Genomic DNA, 19,337 nt, shown 5'->3' with positions numbered 1-19,337 from the left:
CAGAGGACTGGGCCTTTGAGGGAATATCCTCACCTGGCCCCTCTCTGTTCCTTCTTTTGGAAAATTGAAAAAAAAACGAGAGGGGAGGATTTCCAGCCCCCCGCTCCCTCCCCTTTTAGTCGCCTTCTACGACACGCAGGGAATACGTGGGAAGTATTCTTTGTCCCCTATCCCTATAATATATATATAATATATATATATATATATATATATATATATATATATATATATATATATATATATATATATATATATATATATATATATATATATATGCTGATAATCATGAAGAGGATAATACACGATATGCCGGGTGCACTTTCGTGTATAATCACACCGTCAGGGGAGATACAAGAATATTTGATACAAGAGTGCTCATTCGTGTATCTCCCTTGACGATGTGATTATACACGAAAATGAACTCGGCTTATCGTGTTTTATCTTCCTCGTGGTTGCCATCACATACAAGATCACTGCGACCTACTGCAATATATACATATAGGTGTTACCGGGCTCTTCCTGCTAGTGATTACAGGGTCGACCACCTGCAGTAAGGCACTATCATCGTCAATGGACAGGAAGGGTTACAAATATTGTCACTGAACGTGTTACCCCCCAAACGAGTCCATGAATTCCCTGGTCTTGAGTACAACGTATTCTCAGAGATGCTACAACCACTGTATAGATATCAAACACACACACACACACACAAGTTGATATCACCGGTGCCCAGCACAATGTGAACTCGAGACCCCAGCATCTCACCCAGTGGGAGCACTCTACCACCTGCAGTGGTCAATACTTAAGCGTTCTTGTAAACGCCTCGGGGTCATCACTGTACCACCTTCTATATTCTTCTTCTGCCCTTTCTCCTGTACGTTTCCTTTGCCCTTTCTTTTGTACTCCTTATCTGCCCTTTCTTTTGTACTCTTTCTCTGCCCTTTCTTTTGCACCTTTCCTCTACCCTTTCTTTTGCACTCTTCCATCGCCCTTTCTTTTGCAATCTTTCTCTGCCCTTCTTTTGTACTCTTTTTCTGCCCTTTCTTTTGCACCTTTCCTTTACCCTTTCTTTTGCACTCTTCCATCACCCTTTCTTTTGCACTCTTCCATCACCCTCTCTTTTGCATTCTCTCTCTGCCCTTTCTTTTGTACTCTTTCTCTGCCCTTTCTCTTGCACCTTTCCTCCGCCCTTTCTTTTGCACTCTTCCTATGCCCTTTCTTTTGCACCTTTCCTCTGCCCTTTCTTTTGTACTCTTCCTATGCCCTTTCTTTTGAACTCCTCCTATGCCCTTTCTTTTGTACTCTTTCTATGCCCTTTCTTTTGCACTCTTCCATTACCCTTTTCTTTTGTACCCTCCCTCTGCCCTTAACTCTCATGTTTCTTTTTTTTTCGATCAAATATACGTATATCACACTGACACAACAGAAAGGTCTCACCGCCCCTTCTGTTCCATTCGGATCGTGTCTATACCTCAGTTTTACTCCATTCGTCTTCCCATATTTATCGCGTCTCCCGTCCTCACCCCTCTGACAGCACCATTCCTCTCTCACACACCCCCTCTCCCTCTGCTAATGAACATGTTCCTGTTTCAATTTATGTTTTATCCTGTTGCGGTGTCAGGGTCGGTCCCTGGCTGGCTGGGTGGGTGGGTGCTGATGTGGTCCTGATGGAGCTCCCCCAGGAGTGGTGTCTCCAACCTCCCCTCCTATCCCACAACCACCACAACCACAACCACCACCACCATTCTCCAGCCTAATGTTCCCGTACATTTCACTAAACACACACACACACACACACACACACACACACACACACACACACAGAGGAGATGGAGCCTCACAAGATGTAGAACTCTCTCCCTACACGGTACAAACTGGTAATTATATGGTAATCTATTCAATTTACCTCAAATATTACTCTATCATTATTATTACTATCATCACACACACACACACACACACACACACACACACACACACACACACACACAAATATTCACAACACTCCTCCTGCTCTTACTACAACCGACCCCCCCCCCCACTTTTTCCAAGGTCTTCACAACCAGCCAGGCCTCTCAGCGTCGAGTGCTCTTCTGTCCACATTCCTCCGGTCTCTCCCTTTCTCTCACCCTCTCTTTCCCTCCCTCAACTTCCCCTCTCCCATGTTAGCCCTCAGGGCTAACTGTGGTAGTGGGGGGTGGGGGGGGGCGTTAGGGTTATATGGTAACTGAATGTGTTGTGTCGTGTGCCCACAGCACCGCTGGCGGCCATATATGTCTCCATGATGCCAGGTGGTAACATATGTTGTGTCGTGTGCCCACAGCACCGCTGGCGGCCATATATGTCTCCATGATGCCAGGTGGTAACATGTTGTGTCGTGTGATCACAGCAGGTGGTCATGTATATGTCCCGTGATGCCAGGTGGTAACATGTGTCGTGTGCCCACAGCACCGCTGGCGGCCATATATGTCTCTATGATGCCAGGTGGTAACATATGTTGTGTCGTGTGATCACAGCAGGTGGCCATATGTATATGTCCCAATGATGCCAGGTGGTAACATATGTTGTGTCGTGTGCCCACAGCAGGTGGCCATATGTATATGTCCCAATGATGCCAGGTGGTAACATATGTTGTGTCGTGTGCCCACAACAGGTGGCCATATGTATATGTCCCATGATGCCAGGTGGTAACATATGTTGTGTCGTGTGCCCACAGCAGGTGGCCATATGTATATGTCCCAATGATGCCAGGTGGTAACATATTTGTGTCGTGTGCCCACAGCAGGTGGCCATATGTATATGTCCCAATGACGCCAGGTGGTAACATATGTTGTGTCGTGTGCCCACAGCCCCGCTGGTGGCCATGTACGCCGTGCGGGGCCAGACGGCTCGCCTGCCCTGTAATCTGACGACGGAGCCTGAAGACCCCCTCATCCTCGTCCTGTGGTACAAGAGTGGCACCAAGACCCCCATCTTCAGGTGAGAGAACCATCGAAAGGTACGTCTTTTTCCCTCAGCGAACCCAAAAGCTTTGCTGTATCGTACTTTCATCTACTTTCCATTTTCTATAGATCTAAGATCCTACACAAGATACTGTCTCACGGTGAACGAAGTCCTGGCGAATAGAAACATAAAAAAGAAAACCTACACAGGTCAAATAGATATCACTTTGCCAGTGGAGAGATAAGTAGGCCAGTGTCTCCACCACTCTCGCTCTCTCTCTCTCTCTCTCTCTCTCTCTCTCTCTCTCTCTCTCTCTCTCTCTCTCTCTCTCGGAGAGAGGAGGAAATCAATTAAAGACATGTGAGCAGGTCCACTGACAAGCCGAATACTAACGAAGTGCCCGAAATGCTATATGGCCACCAAGCCACAGTTGGCTTCGCCATAACTGCAAGACAGAAGCTCTTCGCACATACGTGCGTGCGTGCAGATCCGCATCTTGTTCAAGCTTTGCATGCCATGAGAAAATAAATGTATCTTTCTTTTTTCCTCAACCTGAGCCTAAATCAATTTGGTCGATGGATGGGATGAGACTATGGCATATTTCACAGTGCCACAGGGAATGTCTAACTAACCCAGCTAACTTTGGCCTTCACCAAGCCCTCTCATGACCTGGTCAGCAGTACACACCTGTCTCATGTATAGAGTAGTACATGGGAACTCTTGTGTAAATCATGTCTGCGCGTCACTCGCATACAGACTTCCACTTACAGACGGTCAACAGTACTTGCCTCAAATGAACTCCCTGTCTATACGGACAGCCCCCACGTACAGACGGTCAACCACACTTGGCTTAAATGAACTCCCTGTCTATACGGACGGCTCCCACGTACAGACGGTCAAGCACACTTGGCTTAAATGAACTCCTTGTCTATACGGACGGCTCCCACTTACAGACGGTCAACCGCACTTGACTCAAACGAACTCCCTATCTATACGGACGGCTCCCACGTACAGACGGTCAACAAAACTTGGCTCAAACGAACTCCCTGTCTATACGGACGGCTGCCACTACAGACGGTCAACCACACTTGGCTCACAAACGAACTCCCTATCTCTACGGACAGCCACCAACACCTGACTCACATGCGAACTCCCACCTATACGAACACCTACCAAACATATAAGATCCCGTAGGGACAGCCACGAACACCTGGCTCACACCAGGTACCAACACATGTCTGTTCCAGGTTTGCATGGGAGTATTCACGTATAAAGACACACACACACACACACACACACACACACACACACACACACACCTCTGCTACGACGAAGGACCTGCTTGGCTGTGTTACGGGGTGGGGTGGGGAAAAAATATGAGGACCTCCGCCGCCTGGAACAGTAGTTCCCTCGTGAGTGACACCTCCAGCAGGAGTGGTGACAGCCTCCCAACACGGGTGGGGCCTCCTATCGCGCGAAAATGGCGAGTGAAAAAGAAGTGAGACACGGAAGTGACAATGTCGAAGATATGACGTAGAGAAAAAGTTTTGGGAATCATTTTGACGAACTTTAATGAGAAAAAATATATATATGTATGTAAAAACTAAGGCGGCGATGACCTTAAAATATAAGAAAATAGAAAAAAAAAAAATCACGTAGAAAATTACACACACAGATTTTAATCAAAGGATGAACAAATACATTTAAATGTACTGTGGGCAAAAAAAAAAAAAAGGAAAAAATAAATAAAAGCCCGACCCATCCTCACATACGACAGTAACAAACACATTCATTTAGAGATGAGGAGGCCAAGGATAAATGTGGACCAAAATACACACTGTGCACAAAGAAAAGAAAAAGTACATAAAGAAAAGAGGCCACAATTCTCTCTCTCTCTCTCTCTCTCTCTCTCTCTCTCTCTCTCTCTCTCTCTCTCTCTCTCTCTCTCTCTCTCCAGTGGTCCAAACAAATTGAAACCAAACGCAAGGCATTCTGAACATATCTTAATGATATATTCAGTGGATCGGAAGATCAATTTGAATACGCTAATCAAGACATCTAATCATCAAAAGGTTACATGATGACCGACTAGGCAACAAATATCTATAGGTCTAAATTGGAATGCTTTCCTCCGAGATAAATCATATCAGTTTTAATTCAGCGCTTCTCTTGTTTTCTGTGTCAAGTGATGAGAAACAAGTTACTTGACAATATTTACATACTGATAAGGATTAGACGTTAGTAAATTTGCTGTTTTCCCACGCAGCCATTCTTCTAGGGTGACTTAAGCAGTAGGATGAGAGAGAGAGAGAGAGAGAGAGAGAGAGAGAGAGAGAGAGAGAGAGAGAGAGAGAGAGAGAGAGAGAGAGAGAGAGAGAGAGCACTCACCATTCTCACAGTTATCTGTCCTCACTCCCGCCTCCCCCAGGAGAACTCATCTTCGACTGAAAACGTTCACAATGTACTTCGTCTATCACCCTCATCTCCTGTTATCAGTCTTCACATACAAAACACTTCCATTGGTCAATAATTATCGGTCTTTCATCCCACTGAACATCGTGTCTTTCTACTCATCCCCTGACCCCCTCACCAGTTATCATTCACCACACCCATCCACATCCTTCCTGCAACCTGTCGCTCTCCCACTTGCATTCAGCCGTGCTATCACACACCTACCTCGCCTGCCTCTCATCCGCTGATACGATCTACTTTGAACAGAGTTCCTCAACACCAAACAGTATCACCCTCACATCTTCATTCATTGATTTGACAGGTCCTTTTATCCCGACCTCCCTACTACAGTGGCTATTCGTCTCGACTACTGTGTCTTGTTTTTGTTTCCGCTTCCTATTACAGACCTGAGGTTTCACACCCACGCGGTAGTTAAACCCTGCACTGTATCACGCCCTTTTGTGTTGGGGTGACGCCTCCTTCTTTTCGCATATCATGCAGGAAGGATCTTTCCCTCGCCTCACTCTGATAAAAAAGCAACCCTCGCCATCATCTTCACCTAGTCGTCTGGCATATGAGAACGTCACAGCGTTGTCTCCACACACACACACACACACACACACACACACACACACACACACACACACACACACACACACACTCACACACTTTACGTTCCTTCAGAGGTTTCTCACCCTAATAGTTAATCATCTTGTTCCCCCACTTCGTCTGCGCCACTGGTCTTGTCCCTTCATTTCCATGAGCTTTATCCCTTGCCTTCCTGACCTCCTCATTTATAACGTCTCGTCTATCCAATTCCCCCGCAAAAAACAATATTCTCTCCACAGTTCACAAACGCCCGTTGTGTCCCTCTCTCTCTCTCTCTCTCTTGTACCGTCCTTGTGTCTGAATACTCCATCCCTCCTCAAAACCTAATTAGAGGGAAAAGAAAAGTCCTGAGTGTTAGGGTTTATATGCGTGGCACCAGACCCCTATTGTGAATACGGCACCACAATGCATGGTATTTTATATCTACAGCACTGGGAAAACCTCCCAACCTATGGCCTGACCCTTCTTCCCCTTTGTCTCTTCCTCTCGGGCAGCGTTGACTCCCGAGCCCGTGGCCACCAGCAAGAAGGGACCATCATCAGCAGCAGCAGCAGCAGCAGCACGCGGGCCTCCGACGTGTTCAAGGGCCGAGCCAGCTTCGATGGGCGGCGGCTGGGCTGGGCGCTGGTGGTCAGGGAAGTGGAGTACAGCGACCAAGGGGAGTATCGCTGCAGGCTCGACTTCCAGTCTTCCCCTACACACAACGCCAGGATCCTCCTCCATGTTGTAGGTCAGTAATCATGCGGTGTTTCTCAGTGTATGTCTGCCGTGTGGTTCCCGAGAGCAGCTGAGAGTCAGTTCTTTCTTGCGTCGCCTGTAAAGCACGGCTGACATTTTGGAATGCCTTGTGTGTGTGTGGGATTGACAGTCCCACTTTAACCTTCAACATGATCTTGAAAGCTCTAAATCAAACACTGATTGAATGTTATGCACTTGTTTTCCAGCACCTAAAGAGAACCGAATGCCATTACGATCCATAACGCTGGATTGTGCCTGAGTCATGCCACTTATGAAGTGGTTGAAGTGGAAAATATCCGACTTCGTAACTTGAAGAAATTTCAACTTTAGGCCATGAATGATCACAAACCTGTCTCTTAGTGTCTGAAGAATTGAATTCCATTAAACCTGGAGCTCAAGCTAGCTAATAATTTGAAAGAACTGATGATCATTAATAACTGGGACATATCACACACACACACACACAAGCATGCCCGCGTTCCCGATGCCTGGGCAGTCGGCCCGCAGCCAAACCCTGCTGCTCATCCCCTGGGCGCTGGTCGAGAAGTGGGTACCTGGCTTAGGCTGTGATATATACATCCAAACGATTCCTCCCATTCTTATTTCACTGCTAGCCACTATGGTGCACTACAGGCGACACATGTGTACCATGAAACACCTTTCCATTTGCTGTCAGCCTTCCTTGGCGTGGTGCATGGCACGTACTAATCAAGTGTTTGGGGACACTAAAATGATATATGTATGTATGTGTGTGTGTGTGTGTGTGTGTGTGTGTGTGTGTGTGTGTGTGTGTGTGTGTGTGTGTCCGTTCGCGACATCCATTCACAACATTGTGACTCACAGTAGGATTAACGTATGTCATGGGTTAACATGTCCGAACCTCGGTGTTCTGACGGGGTAATGATGCACCGTGGCTCTTATGCCTTGGTACGGGAGCATCAGTCTGGGCGATACTGAGAGATGCTCAGGAGCAAGTCAAGAGCCATCGTCAGTAGGCATGGCTACCAACACAGACACAGCACAAGACCTTGCACTTCCACAAGGGCAGCACCATACCATGGACAGAGTTGCTTGTCACTATGCAAGCCTCCCACTGTAGACAGTGCCTGTCTGTCTTCTACAAGTGGACAATCGCGCCCAGAGACAAGATGGAGCACGACATTACGATCCTTTGAGTATAAAGGGGATTGAAGATTAATCCTATTCAGTGTGAGGCTCTAAACACTTCCTCATCTCTGTCATGCACGCACGAGGAGAATTTGATTCGCTACGAGGAATACCTATAGCTGAGAGCTTATTGGATTTCCAATCGAGAAACAATAGACGAATCAGAGAAGCTGTCGTTAGGTGCAGTATTTTGTCCCAGCTCGTGAGCTATTGTACATGACAAGCTTGTTTGCTGTCGGCTTCGAAAAATACGGCAAAATATACCAGCATGTCCGACTGTAAAAGTCCGTAAACGCCGTCACTTTTCGACGATATATATTTGACAAACCAACACGTACCCATACCTCCCAGCGACTGCGTATGGAAGTCTATGAGAAATACACACAGAGTCTTGAAAATACAACTGTTGTGGCGGGGAAAAATCACAAAAATTCTGGCTTCCGGATCCGTGACAATATTCCTGAGCGGCGCTGGGGAAAACTCGAGGAAACTCAAGTCGTCAGGAAAACCTCGAGGTGTGTACCCACCTCCTCCAGCGTCTCCGTGTTTGGTATTTACTGAGGCTCCGGTGACTGGCACCCTTTAGGGCAACCTACTGCACCCCGGGATGTTTGACGAGTCTTCGAATTCACTTCAGACCGAAACACGTTACTCAGCGGAAGACAACAGAGCGGGACATTAATTTTCTGCGTAAAACGTTCCTGAAGAGAGATTTCCTTAATACAACACTAAAGGAAAACACCGAGGCATATGGTCTTTCGCCGCCACCATAGGATTTGAAGATTTCTTCCGGAAAAGAGTGCTCATAAAGACTGTCAAGTGGCAAGGAATTATTACCTCTTAGCAGCTTTGGCACAAGAGTGGGCAAGCACTACGAGAGAATTCATAAAGGGAAGGCCTTTAATCTTCTACATAACCAAGATGTGGTTAAAATGGTTCATTCTCGAGACACAAACTTTAGGATCTCTTAGGTTAGGCTTAGGTCAAGTTGTGACAGTTCATATCACTCTATTTTTGTTCCTTTAGTCGTTACTTATAGTAACTTAGATTAGGTTATAATTGGCTTTCAAAGCTAATAATTACGAAGAGATAAAGGCTATCAATGTAATTGGATTTTTGATAGAATTTTGAGCTCTTTCGATTACTCTTCGCTTTTAGCAATTACCAAAACAGCTGGAATTTCTCTCGACACATCACTCAGTCATTCAAAGTCATGAATGAGACCCAGTGGACATCAGCTTACATCTGTGCCTCAAAAAGTCGCCGATAACTACCTGGCGGTAAGGCTTCTCGTACGAGTTGACCACAACAACAACACCAGCTGTAGTAGACTGATATGAGGCGCTGTGGTTGGGCGTCGCTGGCAGCGCCCAAGGGTGGAACAATGATCTCGTCGCTGCACTGTGTGGACAGAAGTTAGATACTGAATCAATTTGATCACTTGCTGTTGGTCGCATAGTTGGGTGACGCGAGGCAGGCTTTCCTGCCAAATATATATATATATATATATATATATATATATATATATATATATATATCCCTTGGGATAGGGGTAAAAGGATCTTACCCATGCATATCCTACGTGTCGTAGATGATAACTAAAAAGGGCTCCCGGGAGCAGGGGTCTGTACATCTTTCTCTCCAGTATTGCTTTCCAAAAGAAGGAACAGAGGAAGGAGCCAAGCGAGGATGTTTTTACTCAAGGGGGAGTCATTTGTTCTGAACGCTATCTCGCTCTCTCGAGAAATAGCAAACATATACGAAAGAAAGGAAAAGAAACGATATATATATATATATATATATATATATATATATATATATATATATATATATATATATATATATATATATACAAAACTCGAATCATAAAAGTTTTATTTATATTCACGTGTGATAAAGTTACAACTACCCATACGTTTGAACGGTAAACTGAGGCGAGAACCGAAAAGTTATTCGAAGCGCTTCGGGCAGCCTGTTCTCCCGAACACGATCCATTCCACAGCCACAGGAGTACATAGCACATAGTGCAGAGAGACGTCAGTACATCGGTGCACAGAAAGATTAACTCGTCAGTGTAAAATGAACGTCGGTGAAAATGTTCACCAAAACTCGGCCACATCATTACAGGGCCCACACCCAGTGTCACACAGCTACATCAGTTCATCCCGACGATCATTTTACTCCTGCAACTCTAGGGCACCTTTTCGTGGGGTCCTCCTGCAGCTTACGAGGGAGCGCTCCACGCGGGAGCAGAGGGTAACGTTGGTTTCCTTTGGCGGTGGGAAAGTCCTCGACGACGCTTCTTATGCGTCCGCAGATGGAGGTCGTCTCTAGTCCCTTGTCGCCGCGCGGTGTTACCACTCACACTTCCCCTTCCATCTCTTTACATCCTCAGTATAATGTACTTTGTCCCAACGCTGATTACAACGATTACTTTAGGTCTTCTTTTGTGCTCCTCGTCTGTGGCACTTTTTAGCCCCTTGAGCACGACGTTGCGATCCTTTCCGTATATGACCCCGGTCATTGATCTGACTTTGAAGGATGAGATCAATGGCCAGCCCATGGTAATGATGATGATGATGGCCTCGAGGCCATTCTAACGCCGGGATTACCTTGGCATAGAGAAAGAAAAATCAATTCGCGTGAGGTGTGTGTGTGGGTGGAATACAGAAGCCACTGGTAGTACCCAGCAATACACACACAATTAATATAGTGCTACACCAGTACCCAGCAAAAACAAATTGCCACACAGGTCCACAGCAATACAAAGAGGCTACACCAGTGCACAAGTAACACAGTTATACATGTACACACCATTACAAACACAGAGCTATACCAATATATAGCAATTCAAATACAGAGCCGCAGCACCAGTACACAGCAGTTCAAATACAGAGCTACACCCGTACTGAGAAACACAAATACAGGGTTATTACGCCAGTACCTGGTTATAGAAAGACAGAGCTACATCAATACATAACAGTACAAATACAAAGCTACACCAGTACCAAGTAAAACCAGTGGACAGCAACACCAGTACCCAGCAACATCAGGACACAGCAACACCAGTACCCAGCAACACCAGTACCCAGCAACACCAGTACCCAGCAACACCAGGACACATCAACACCAGTACCCAGCAACACCAGGACACATCAACACCAGTACCCAGCAACACCAGTACCCAGCAACACCAGTACCCAGCAACACCAGTACCCAGCAACACCAGTACCCAGCAACACCAGGACACAGCAACACCAGGACACATCAACACCAGTACCCAGCAACACCAGTACCCAGCAACACCAGGACACATCAACACCAGTACCCAGCAACACCAGTACCCAGCAACACCAGGACACAGGGTCGAGCCTCATCATCGTCCTTTGCTACACCAGACAAAGTGTGGCATCGACAACCTGGACCACTATCATTAATCCGGTGTCAGGCTCAGGGTCAACTATTAATCACCGACGACCAACCAGCGACGATAACTCTGGCTACCCATCACCGACAACCGTCCAGCGACTATATTTTTGGCTCCCATTTTTTCTTCTTCTCCTTTCCCCTCCTCCTCCTCCTCCCTCCCTCCTCCACAAGAGTTATTACAGTGTCTTCCTGACACAGCGATGGTGGAAGGCACCCGGGTCTGTGGACTCATTTCACTGATTTATGGGTCGAGAATGCGAGGAAGTGCGCTGCATTTTGCGAGTCACGGCCACGACTCTTGCGAGGGTTAATGTTGCTTTATGTGGCTTAAGAGACGCAGCGTTCATGATTCCTGGAGCACGACGCGTTGCCACAACGCATCGCGCGCCGGTACGATCCCTGACCACGGCGGTACGACTGGTGAGTCTAACGGTACGATCCCTGACCACGGCGGTACGACAAGTGAGTCTAACGGTACGATCCCTGACCACGGCGGTACGACGAGTGAGTCTAACTGTACGATCCCTGACCACGGCGGTACGACTGGTGAGTCTAAAGGTACGATCCTTAAGCATGATGGTCTTGTTGTCCTTTTGGACTCGAGTCCTTAAGGGTGAGGTCAAAGGTCAAGCAGTCATACTGAAGGTCGTACCGTCGTGCTAAAAAGTGGCAAATATTTCAAATCTAACAATGAAGATGACCTTCAACCTCACCCTCCCTCACCCCCTTCAACCTCACCCTCCCTCACCCCCTTCAACCTCACCCTCCCTCACCCCCTTCAACCTCACCCTCCCTTACCCCTCTTCGTTAGTGAGTAACGATGGTAAACCTGAAGTTGGCATCAGAGCCGATTAAAAAATAGAATCAAAACAAACGTCAAAAAGCGAGAACAGAACAACTGTATAAGATGGAAAGGAACGGACTGACTAGAAAGACAATTTGACAACTATTTTGATATTGAATCATACATGCGTCAGGTTAAGTGATTAATCTAATCCTACATGCGTCAGGTTAAGTGATTAATCTAATCCTACATGCGTCAGGTTAACTGATTAATTTGATTATCATCTTTAAAAAAAAAAAAAAAGAGTCTTAGATACGAACCCTGATAAACCATGACAGACGATATATACATATATGTAAATAGAAGTTGATTATGTCATTAACTCTCTTAATGCTCGGGCGGGCAACGAACGGGTTGGGTGTCTTGGGTTCTGTGCTCGGCCCTACCTACCCTCAGGAGGGTAAGGGATAGGGTGCGTTCCCTGCCTGGCATTCCTACGTAGATAATGGCATCTCGGCCATAGTTTTAATTTCATTTTCCCTTTGGGTATATTCCGTGAATATACGTGATAACACAGGGTCTGTATAGTGACGTTATAGAATTCCAATCACACACACACACACACACACACCACACACCACACACTCACTCACTCACACACACACACACACACACACACACACACACACACACACACACACACACACACACACACACACACACTCACACACACACACACATACACGCACATCTGACCATACCTGTTCGGTGACACATGTGTAAAGAATATACACACATGTGCAAGAAAAACACGTACACACAAAGAAAAGTGTACGCTGAAGCACAAAGACACTCGGAACCGACAACAAAAATATTGACACTTGGTTTAAAACCTGGCGCGAGTCTTCCATATTGCAAAACGACTTCCCAAAAGGGAAAGCATTTCAGAGACCATTCAATTACACACTGTCATTTTCTTTTTATATTACATTAGGTGGGGAAGGGAGCGTGAACTAAGGATGAAGTATTGCCAAAGCTGAAATTCTTCAGGTCATATGCATAGTTTTCTATCTCGTACTGTGGTTAGGTCTTCACATCAGATGGGTGTGGGAAGGACTGGCATTTGCAACTTCGGAGTAAATGTCTGTAAAAACGTATATGTAGTCCTCCATAATAATGCCTTCCCTTTTCAACTCTTCTTTGTCTGATACTACTTTTCCGCCTGCTCCACTCACTCTTGTTCCCCTTTGTTCTCGTGTTCTCACACACCATTTACCTTCTTCGGAAAAAGATGTCAGATTTTCCCTGTAGTTCACCATTTCACCCACTTGTTATCTGTTCTCTTTTCAGCAACTTCTTTTTTTAAACCTCCTACTGCTTTCTCTTGTACACTTCCCAGTTGGTCGCACTCCTTCCAAATTTCGCTAGCGTTCTCACTTCCTACTCCCACCACTCGCTACCTTTTCTTGAATATATGCTTACAGCTCATCATCCGCACACCACACACTTCACCCACACATGTATGCACCGCCTCCCTACATACCTTCTACCTTTCTCCCATTCCTCTTACTCTCAGTCAATGCCATTTTTCACTCAATCTCTCTCAATTTCTCTTCACACAATCACCTCTTCCAAGGCCTCTTAATTCACCATCTTTTTTTTTTTTCTATTTCTTTTTACACTTGTTCCCCCTTATCCTTAAATAAACAGTAAACACTTTCGCTCGCCTCCAACAAGAAAAGATTAGACACCCTTCCTGCTACCCTTTTCAGCATGTTCACATTCAAGAAGCTCCCCTCTGCAAGCGTGTTAGTTAGCACGTAATCCAATAATGCCCGTTGACCCCAACCCAACTCACCCGCGTCTATTTATGTAGGAACTTTTTTTCTCAAACAAACATTCCCAATAATCAATCCTTTTCCAGGAACAGATTTCGACAACCTGTTCCCATTCGTATTTACACTGGTTTTCCCATGTTCCCCAAACATGCCATCAAACTTCATACCACCCTCACATATATTCAGATCCTCTAGCACCAAGATTCGATCCCTTAAATAAAAATTGCATATATTCAGATCCTCTAGCACCAAGATTCGATCCCTTAAATCAAATTTGCCAAGGCATTCGCTCAGCTCGCCTTTCCCTTTATAGTAAGGCATCGCCAGGAGGGGACGACTAGGCCTCCAAGAAAAGACACTCAGCTGGTTCGTTCTTCTTCTGCCCCTTTAATAAGAAAGATTATTGAGGATGGGAGGAATTCCAGGTCCTCCTTCCATCCTGCCCCAAATAGGCGTTTTCTACGACGCGCAGAGGATATATGGGTGGTGCTTCTCCTCCCCTATTCCCAGGGAAATACCTGGAGGTAATATAAAAGTAATGAAAAATAATAATTTCATTATCATTTCAGTCATTTTTGACGTCAACGTGCAATATTTCCTTCCTTGCACGAACATGCCTCGCGTGTCTGTACGTGCTTGCACACAGTAGCCCAAATGCGTTCAAAAGAAGTTTGCGTCCTCGCGGACATTGTGACCCACTGTACAGATGTACCGTGTCCCCGTGGACATACTGGCCCACTGTACAAACATACGCGTTCCCCAGGACATATTGGCTTATTTTGCAAATGCACGTCGTCCCCGTGGACATAGTGGCTCATTGTACAGATGTACGTGTCCCCGTGGACATACTGGCCTGGCCCACTGTCCAGATGTACGTGTCTCCGTGGGCATACTGGAGTACTGTACAGATGTATGCGTTCCCGAGGACATATCGGCTCATTTTGCAAATGCACGTCGTCCCCGTGGACATAGTGGCTCATTGTTCAGATGTTCGTGTCTCCGTGGACATACTGGAGTACTGTACAGATGTATGCGTTCCCGAGGACATATCGGCTCATTTTGCAAATGCACGTCGTCCCCGCGTAAACACAGACACTAGATCAATCACACAGCCATCTGACCGTGGGTATGGGAATCCGATCCCCTAGCGAGAAGAATCAGGTCAGTCACAGAGCCAAAATGGCACCACAGCAAACCGGCCCTGAATTTTGAGGCTCGATAGCAAGTTATGAATTTTACTACCAAGGTTCATCTGTGTTTTATAATGAAGTGGTTTAGATTTCGACTCTCTTTTTTTTTTCTCCCGTTGTGAAAAAAAAGCATTGAATTAAAATTTGGAGTTGGTGAAAACTATTTCAAACGATCCATAACTCTAATGAAAGACACAATACTAACTCTAACTGTAGGTCTTTTTATAACATTAAATTGATAAACCTTCGAAAATCTCTTTACATAAAACTTTCATCAACGATTTTTTTTCTTCTTTTTTTGTCATGAAAATCGACGAAACAAAAGCGTCCCACAAGTTCTGGCATGTACCGTATATCTTAACAAAAAGGTTTACGAGCACTAAATCATCTTCTAACGTTCTGGTGTAGCGCACAAGCCCGAGATGGATGATCCATCAGTCATAGAGGATCAGGTCGGCCGAGCATCTTATTTCCCTATATCATGAGTTTCAAACACCCTTGATCCTCTTTTGCGACCTCCATAAGCATTTTCGTAGCCCGCATTTTGTTGCCCTTTTTGTTTTTTTTGTACGATGCCGCCTGCGCATTCCCGGATCTTTTCTCGGAACGTATTTGTCTGTCGTAAGAAAAAAAAAGGCGAGTTCTGCTTGGCACTTGGTTAGGTTAACCAGTCGGATGTGTTTCGCTTCGTGTTGGTATCCCTTGACTGGAATATGAGACCGTGTCTCCCGTCCTTCCAAGTACACACCGTGCCTCGCCGGAGACAATTATCTGAAGCAGGTTTAAATGCGTCTGTATTCCACCCTGGTGTCGATAAATGCGAAAATATCTCCTCGCTGGAAAGATAAATTATCAGGGGAAAGGGAAAATGAGCGGGGAGGCGGTTCCTGGGAGCGGCCCCGATCGCTTTCCCCTTCGCTCCTCCCTCCCTCCTCCTTCTCCTGTGTGATATTATCATGTCTTTCTTCCGCCACGAACTCGCTCCGCCGGCGGGTCTCTCCCACCGTCCCCCCCCCCCCCCAATCCGGCAAGAGGGTTTCCACCACGAATTCTTCTGTCTCGGTGATATGGCAAGTATCGTCGTTAATATCTGTCTCGTGTGTGTCAGGACGTGATGATGGAGTGGGGTAGGAGGGCCTATGACAGTTCATCCTCCTCACCCCAACCCTCACTTCGAGGAGGAAGGGACGCCTCGTCGTGGTCAGCGGCTATCTTGAGGTCTCGTTAGGGAGGAGGAGGAGGAGGAAAGAGAGGAAGAAGAAGAAGAAGAAGAAGAATGAAGTAATACCAAACAGGGTTGCCGGATGTGTGATTTCGTTCGATTTATCCACCTTTAAGTTATGACCCGACTAATGTATTTCAGGGAGGGAACCACTGGGTCTTCTAGTCCACTCGTACACCCAATTCCCTGCCAGATCCGGCTATAAAGGGGTTGTACCCCTTCAGCGCCAGGATCCGCGTCGTATTTATTTGCTACCAGGAGATTCATCAGGCAGGGAGGTGTGAGGTGTTCCGTCTGTTTCAGAGAGTAAATTTACGTGAAGGACAATGGGACAGTTAGCTCACACAGGAAAGGCAAAGGGAGAGAGAGAAAAAAAAATGGGACTTCCATGACCTTACTAAGTTGTAGATATCTATCTCCCTTCTTTAGGGGGGAGAAGGGAGAGGAATATTGCCATTAGACATACCTGAGTCGAGCGAGGCGATTAAGGGAGAGCTTTAGGGGGGGGGCGGGCTGACAACCCCTCTGAATGGTCTGTCCGTTTCCTGTGAGGACGAACACAATAAGGGAAGTCCAGAGTGGGTTAGGTGGTGCTTGGTCCTGTAAAGGGCTTAATCAAGAGACGCTAAAGAAATGTGAAACGCGATTACTCTTACTCTCTTTATCCTCTCTCTCTCTCTCTCTCTCTCTCTCTCTCTCTCTCTCTCTCTCTCTCTCTCTCTCTCTCTCTCTCTCTCTCTCTCTCTCTCTCCTTTCCTCCTTCGTACCAGTGGTCTCTGGAATATGAGCCGGTCTCGTAAACCATCTACCACACCTATGCCTTTTGATGAGTAGAACTCTATGTAGTGGCTAGAAATATATTTGTCTCGTGTAGTGGAAAGAAATATATCTATCTATCGCAGCGGCTAGAAATATCTATCGCAGTGGCTAGATGTACAGGTATCCATCGCATTGGTTAGAAATATATGGTTATCCATCGTTTCGTCTAGCAATATGTTCATCTTTCGCAATGGCTAGAAAAGATATTAATCTACGGGATGGTTTTTCCGTGATGGTTTTATCGTGGATTTTATCTGATTGAATACTGTTGTGGATTCCTGTGGAAAGACTGACTTTTGCTGCAGTTAAAGACGATGCTGTTGTGTCGCACTTCTCAACGGTGGAAAAGTTTCTGATTCTTTTTTTCTACATCATAAACCTGATCAAAAAGTATCAAATATGCTTGTGTGGTTACCGCGCTCGATTCATGGTACAGATAATCAGGACAGACTGGATGGTACTGGTCATGTGAATCTTAGTAATAGGAAGGGTCATGTGAATCTAGTAATGGAAGGGTCATGTGAATCTAGTAATGGGAGGGTCATGTGAATCTAGTAATGGAAGGGTCATGTGAATCTTAGTAATAGGAAGGTCATGTGAATCTAGTAATGGGAGGGTCATGTGAATCTGGTAATGGAAGGGTCATGTGAATCTTAGTAATAGGAAGGTCATGTGAATCTAGTAATGGGAGGGTCATGTGAATCTGGTAATGGAAGGGTCATGTGAATCTTAGTAATAGGAAGGTCATGTGAATCTAGTAATGGGAGGGTCATGTGAATCTGGTAATGGAAGGGTCATGTGAATCTAGTAATGGGAGGGTCATGTGAATCTTAGTAATAGGAAGGTCATGTGAATCTAGTAATGGGAGGGTCATGTGAATCTGGTAATGGGAGGGTCATGTGAATCTAGTAATGGGAGGGTCATGTGAATCTAGTAATGGGAGGGTCATGTGAATCTAGTAATAGGAGGGTCATGTGAATCTAGTAATGGGAGGGTCATGTGAATCTAGTAATAGGAGGGTCATGTGAATCTAGTAATGGGAGGGTCATGTGAATCTAGTAATGGGAGGGTCATGTGAATCTAGTAATAGGAGGGTCATGTGAATCTTAGTAATAGGAAGGTCATGTGAATCTAGTAATGGGAGGGTCATGTGAATCTAGTAATGGGAGGGTCATGTGAATCTAGTAATGGGAGGGTCATGTGAATCTAGTAATGGGAGGGTCATGTGAATCTAGTAATGGGAGGGTCATGTGAATCTAGTAATAGGAGGGTCATGTGAATCTTAGTAATAGGAAGGTCATGTGAATCTTAGTAATAGGAGGGTCATGTGAATCTAGTAATGGGAGGGTCATGTGAATCTAGTAATAGGAGGGTCATGTGAATCTTAGTAATAGGAAGGTCATGTGAATCTAGTAATGGGAGGGTCATGTGAATCTAGTAATGGGAGGGTCATGTGAATCTAGTAATGGGAGGGTCATGTGAATCTTAGTAATAGGAAGGTCATGTGAATCTAGTAATGGGAGGGTCATGTGAATCTAGTAATGGGAGGGTCATGTGAATCTTAGTAATAGGAAGGTCATGTGAATCTAGTAATGGGAGGGTCATGTGAGCATCGTCACTAGGACGTCATGTGAATCTAGTCACCGGTAGGTCATGGGATTCTAGTCATGGGAACTCGTGTGACTCAACACAGTCAGTCAGTTCCAAAGTGACATGAACCTCCAACATTACAGTATGAGGCCTCCACCCTCTCGTGACCCCCCCAGACTTTCATCCAGGCATAGGGGTAATTAAGACCAATGGCTCTTCCCCCCCTTTCAAGACGTCCAGGAAAATTCATGAGGTACTGATCGTTTGGGTCCCCCCCCCCTGCCCCCCTTTGCCTCTCTCTGGTATGTATCTACACCCATGCGCACGGCTGGCTGGTTCACAAGGGAAAAAGAGAAGGAGTTGTTTCTTCATCATGCAGCTCGAATCCACGGCTCTGCTTTGGCTTCGTTGGTCTGTTCGGATCTCGACGGCAACTGTAAGTGTCCTTTACCTAACCGTGAGGGCCACGGTGCCGGCCGGCATGACCGGTTGAGGAGGTGATTTCTTGAGAGTAGATGGACAGACAGATAGATAGAGAGATAGATAGATAGACAGAC

General features: G+C 45.9%; 2 protein-coding genes across 3 annotated transcripts in view; one reads left to right on the top strand and one right to left on the bottom strand.

Annotated features, from left to right (window-relative positions):
- The window catches only part of Nup44A (nuclear pore complex protein Nup44A), a 541,896-nt gene that overhangs the window by 339,650 nt on the left and 182,909 nt on the right, over window positions 1-19,337 (bottom strand). The gene's annotated exons all lie outside the window — the stretch shown is intronic.
- Window positions 1-19,337, top strand: part of LOC139760950 (uncharacterized) — a 198,008-nt gene that overhangs the window by 127,375 nt on the left and 51,296 nt on the right. Inside the window, exons 2-3 of the mRNA XM_071684736.1 lie at window positions 2,850-2,979; window positions 6,498-6,733. Of these exons, the coding sequence (XP_071540837.1) occupies window positions 2,850-2,979; window positions 6,498-6,733 (366 nt within the window). The remainder of the gene's footprint in view (window positions 1-2,849; window positions 2,980-6,497; window positions 6,734-19,337) is intronic.

The sequence above is a fragment of the Panulirus ornatus genome, chromosome 38 (genome assembly GCF_036320965.1).
Source record: "Panulirus ornatus isolate Po-2019 chromosome 38, ASM3632096v1, whole genome shotgun sequence".
In the NCBI taxonomy this organism is placed as follows: Eukaryota; Metazoa; Arthropoda; class Malacostraca; order Decapoda; family Palinuridae; genus Panulirus; species Panulirus ornatus.
The sequence above is the reverse complement of the archived record's forward strand: the minus strand, read 5'-3'. Positions and strand labels throughout refer to the sequence as shown.